At 38.9% G+C, this 5,549-nt stretch overlaps 1 protein-coding gene across 1 annotated transcript; it reads left to right on the top strand.

Moving 5' to 3' along the window:
• The first annotated feature begins 3,955 nt into the window (after positions 1-3,955).
• On the top strand, positions 3,956-5,121 carry LOC118488172. The gene is made up of 4 exons (XM_035985384.1): positions 3,956-4,356; positions 4,444-4,475; positions 4,628-4,725; positions 4,837-5,121. Exons 1-4 carry the CDS (start codon positions 3,956-3,958, stop codon positions 5,119-5,121), a joined length of 816 nt encoding a protein of 271 aa, XP_035841277.1.
• Positions 5,122-5,549: the final 428 nt, after the last annotated feature.

The raw sequence follows: 5,549 nt of genomic DNA, 5'->3' as shown, positions 1-5,549 counted from the left end.
ATTAATCTTGAAGTCAAACCTTAATTACGACGGTTTGACTTTAAGCTAATTAACTAAGTAAAACTGAATTAAGGAAGGTTAAGGATACTTACCAAGGTCCTAAGTACGACTAGTGACTTCTAGGAATAGGTCTTGAGCTCCAGGAACCTCCAGAAAGTGAGTTGTGAAAGTTTGCAAGTGAGTGGCACAATGTTGCCAACTTGGGTGTCCTTATATATGAATTTTGATGCAACAAGATCACTCCAAATAAGTCTGCAGGTGTTACCAGATCAAGACAAGTGCCTCTATTGCATGTTAAACCATTGGGGCAGCCCCTGGTATGTAGAAACAAGGTTTTAAGTCGGTTATCAGCTTTAACAGGCAGCTGCCTGTGTTTTCTGTCGCTGTAGTGCTCACGCGGCCCGCGTAAGGATCCATAAGGATCTTACGCGGCCGGTATGGATGTGCAGAACAGGCCAAACAAGTTTCATCAATTGCAATTCAGCCCCTGGTCCTTTTTAAACGTGGTTTTAAGTTCCAAATTTGCATTTTCAGCCCTCTAACTTGATTTTTAAGGACCTTAAGACTTAACCAAACTTCGTTAAGTCCTCGGTTAACTTTGTGATCACCCGTAAGGCCCTAGATTTCAACGTTGACGCTTTTAACCCCTCGTATACAAATATTGTCATAACTTTCTCATACTTTATCAAAACCTTGTGAAATTTTTATCACGTATTCTAGTGAGCATAATTAATTGTTACAAAGCTTCGGGTTTGCTAAAAGGTCACTCAGAGGTATACTTTAAATATGTTGACACATTTAACCCCTGTAGTTTGTAATCTCTCACTTTCTTCCACAATTAGCTTCGTATGATCCATGATTCATTCGTTTAAGGGTATAAACGTCGTGTAGGGTTATTGTAAAACATATTTATCCATTGTTGACACTTTGAATCCTTTTACACACATAGATTCCTTGTTTGTCAACTTTAGTCCCTCTAAATCAATTCTTTACACGTTTAAAGTCCATGACACGTGTCGATATATTATTGGACATGAATTTTCGAGGTGTTACATCCTCACCCCCTTAAAAGAAATCTCGACCTCGAGATTTACTGAAATAAATGAGGGTACTTTTCTTTCATTGTGGACTCTACCTCCCACGTGTACTCGGGACCTCTGCGGACATCCCATTTGACTTTTACAATAGGCACATGCTTCCTTCGAAGCTTCTTTACCTGTCGATCCTCAATCGACAAAGGTTTTTCCACAAATTTCAAGCTCTCATCTATGTGCACATTCGTGTGTGGCATGACTAGCGATTCATCAGCTAGACATTTCTTTAAATTGCAGATGTGAAATACATTGTGAATACCACTGAGCTCTTCAGGTAAGTTTAACTTATAAGCCACTGTTCCTACACATTCGATGATCTCGAATGGTCCTATATACCTTGGGCTTAACTTACCTTTCTTACTAAATCGCATCACTCCCTTCCAGGGTGATACTTTAAGCAAAACTTTATCACCTACCTCGAACTTTAGAGTTTTCCGCCTTTTATCAGCATAACTTGTCTGCCTATCCCTGGCAGCTTTCAGGCGGTCACGAATTTGGACAATCTTGTCCGTCATTTCGAGAACTATATCAGGTCCTAATAACTGAGCTTCTCCTACTTCTGCCCAACAAATAGGCGTTCTGCATTTCCTACCATATAATGCCTCAAAAGGCGCAGCCTGAATGCTTGTATGATAGCTATTGTTATAGGAGAACTCGATCAATGGCAGGTGGTTATCCCAACTACCACCTAAATCAATCACACATGCACGAAGTATGTCTTCCAAAGTTTGGATTGTACGCTCACTCTGTCCGTCCGTCTGAGGATGGTAAGCCGTACTAAAATTTAAGCGCGTGCCCAAAGACTGTTGGAAACTTTTCCAAAAATGAGATGTGTATCTAGTATCTCTGTCAGAGATAATAGACACTGGTACGCCATGAAGAGATACAATCTTATCCACGTACAATTGGGCTAACATGTCGGAGCTATAAGTCTCCTTGATGGGTAGAAAGTGTGCTGACTTAGTCAGTCTATCAACTATGACCCATATAGTATCATTTCCTTTCTTTGTCTTTGGAAACTTGGTGATAAAATCCAGTGTCACCATTTCCCACTTCCAGATGGGAAGTTCAGGCTGTTGTAGCAAACCTGACGGCTTTTGATGCTCAGCTTTGACTTGTGCGCACGTCAAACATTTAGCTACATAGGTAGCTATAGACTTCTTCAAGCCTATCCACTAATAATTCGCCTTCAAATCCTGGTACATCTTATCAGCTCCAGGATGAACGGAATATTTAGAACTGTGGGCTTCCTGGAGGATAACATCCCGAAGTCCTCTATAAACTGGAACCCATATTCGTCCATTTAGTCTCAGGATTCCGTCCTTGCCATAGGATAACTGCTCTTCAGTTACTCCTAGCTTTTCATCAGGATAGTTAGCTTCCAATACAGCTTCCTTCTGCGCAGCTAACAACCTTTCATTCAGACTATTCTTTATCTCAATGCTCTTGGCATTGATTCTTATAGGCTTCACTCTTTCCTTCCTGCTTAAGGCATCGGCGACTACATTCGCCTTGCCAGGATGGTATCTTATCTCACAATCATAATCATTCAAAGTTTCCATCCACCGTCGTTGCCTCATGTTTAAGTCCTTCTGATTAAACAAATGTTGAAGGCTCTTGTGATCAGAATAGATCACACACTTGGTTCCATACAAATAATGCCTCCATAGTTTTAGTGCAAATACAACAACACCCAACTCCAAGTCATGGGTGGTGTAATTCTTCTCATAAAAGGCCTGCTATCGCCAAAACATATTAGGCGGTAAAAATTAGCGGGATTTTACCCTAATCGTCATAACAACTGGAGCCAATTTATGCATCTGCTGGGATTTTTTCACCAAATTTTCTGGTCGATCATCCTTCTTCTTCGCTGGAAACAAGTTAGTATCTTTAATTATTAAAAGTGTTGAACTTTAATACTTGATTTCAGTTTTCTACTTGTATCTTTTTGGACGATCTCCAATTCTCCATTCTTTGCTCAAAATCTGGAAGTTTAATTCTTTATTTCAGTTATTTTTTCACTTCTTTTGTTTATGTTGTATATTTTTTACCTAATCAAGTTATGCTTATGCATGTTTAGTTAACTTATATGTGATTCTTTCATGCTTGTTTCATCAAGTTATTCTTTCAGACTCACAGTTATTAGCATGCGTATATATTCTGTATTTGGCATCATATATTTAGTCAATATTGTTAGCATAAGTTTAGAAGTGATAGCTGTAGACAGTTGTATATTTCCTTATCTCTTGCATATCTTTGTGTATATATTTTGTCACAATTCAGTTAAATGTTCTTTCACAGTTTGTTAATTGTTATTACTTAATACTTATACATGAAATTATGTCACAGTTCAGTTAAAGTTAAATGACTAATGATGGTGGTGAAGCTGGTCAAGCAACTAGTATGGGTGACCCGAGTAGAAAATATGGCACACAAGATTCGGCCAACAAAAACCGGTGGACTTGCAAGTTCTGGGGAAAACCATCAACCAGTGGCGTATACTGGCTGAAGCAACACTTAATTGGCGGGTTTAGAAATGTTGCATCATGTGGTAGGTGTCCCGAAAATGTACGCCAAGAGTTGAAAGACTTTTTGTTGAAAAAAGATAAGGGTAAACAATCATATGACCCCATGGTTGATGATTATGATTTTGGTGATGAAGAGGACGAAGAATGTGTTGTAACGAAGGTGAAGAGGACAAGTGGTTCGAGCCAAGCAAATGCGCCAAAAAAGCCAAGGTAAAAAGGACTTATTGATGCGTTTTATCCTCCTAACCCTTTAGACATACTAAAAGGTAGGAAAGGAGGAACACAATAAACCATAAATGAATTTGTAAAAAAGAATTGGGGGACAAAGTTTGCATGGAGATTGCTCGGTGGTTTTATGACGCGGGTATTCCTTTTCACGGGGCCACCTATGATAGCTTTCATATTATGTTGGAAGCTGTGGCACAGTTTGGTCCGGGATTTCGAGTACCTACTATGTACGAATTGAGGGTGCCTTTACTTACAAAAGAAGTAGAGGACACTAAATTGGAGATTGATAATCACAAAAAGGAATGGGCTGCCAAAGGATGTTCTATTTTATCAGATGGATGGCGTGATTCGACTGTCCAAAAAGATATTATCAACTTCTTGGTTAATTCTCCTAAAGGGTCGGTGTTTGTGAAGTCGATAGATGTATCAGAGATCACGAAGGATGCTGATCAGTTGTTGGGGATGCTTGAAGAAATGGTGGATGAAGTAGGAGAGGAAAACGTGGTGTAAGTGGTGACGAATAATGCATCCAATTATAAATCGGTAGGTAACTCTTACCTGTTTTTTTACTGTTTATTATCTTGTTTATGCAGAATTCATGATGTTTTAGTGCAGAATTCATGCAGTAAGTGCAGAATTCATGTAGATTAGTGCAGAATTCATGCTGTTTATTCAGAATTCATGCAGTTAGTGCATAATTTATGCTGTTAGTGCAGAATTTATGCTGTTAGTGCAGAATTCATGCAGATTAGTGCAGAATTCATGTTGTTTATTCAGAATTCATGCAGTTAGTGCAGAATTCGTGTTTTAGTGCAGAATTCATGCAGTTAGTGCAGAATTCATGCTGTTTATTGAGATATTTATATGGTTTATTGGTCAGTTATATACTTGTTTTGTTGTTTATTGTAGGTACGTACATAGAAGCTTCAAGAAAGCATTTGTAATAGACACCATGTGCAGCCCATTGTATTGATCTCATGTTACAGGATATAGGAAAGATTCCAAAGATCAAGGAGTGTTTGAAAAATGAAATGTTCGCGAATGCCTTTACATATAATCATACTAAACTTGTGAATCTGATGAGAAGATTCACGAATCAAAGAAATTTGCATAGGCCCGCAATGACACGATTTGCAACATCATTCATCACTTTTGCGCAAATGCACAAGCAAAAGAACAATTTGCTAAAGATGGTCCTGTTCGATGAATGGAGGGGTAGCAAATGGGCGAAGGAAGCGGGTGGGAGGAAAGTAGCATCTACCTTTCAATAAGAAAGATTTTGGAGAAACATTGTATATGCTCTCAAGTTGACGGGACCGCTTGTTAAAGTTCTTAGGATTGTTGATGGGGATAAGAAGCCCGCCATGGGGTACATCTATGACAAGGGCTAAGGAAGCCATTGCAGCTAGTTTTTTGAATAGAAAAGCTAAGTATAAAAAAGCCTTTGTGATCATTGACAAAAGATGGGAATGTCAGCCTCACAGGACTTTACATGCTGCTGGATTTTTTTTTCAATTCGGAAATGTATTATGACAATAAAGAGAAAGCAAGTGGTGGACCGATTAGGCGAGGTTTGGTTGACTGCATTGGAAGGTTAGTTGCTGATTCACATACACAAGACATAATCAACAGCCAGTTGGATTTATATCAAGAGGCAATAGGTGTTTTTGGCAATCCAATGGCTATACGTCAAAGAAAG

This window comes from Helianthus annuus, chromosome 16, assembly GCF_002127325.2.
Source record: "Helianthus annuus cultivar XRQ/B chromosome 16, HanXRQr2.0-SUNRISE, whole genome shotgun sequence".
Classification (NCBI taxonomy): domain Eukaryota; kingdom Viridiplantae; phylum Streptophyta; class Magnoliopsida; order Asterales; family Asteraceae; genus Helianthus; species Helianthus annuus.
This window is presented reverse-complemented; position numbering and strand designations above follow the sequence as displayed.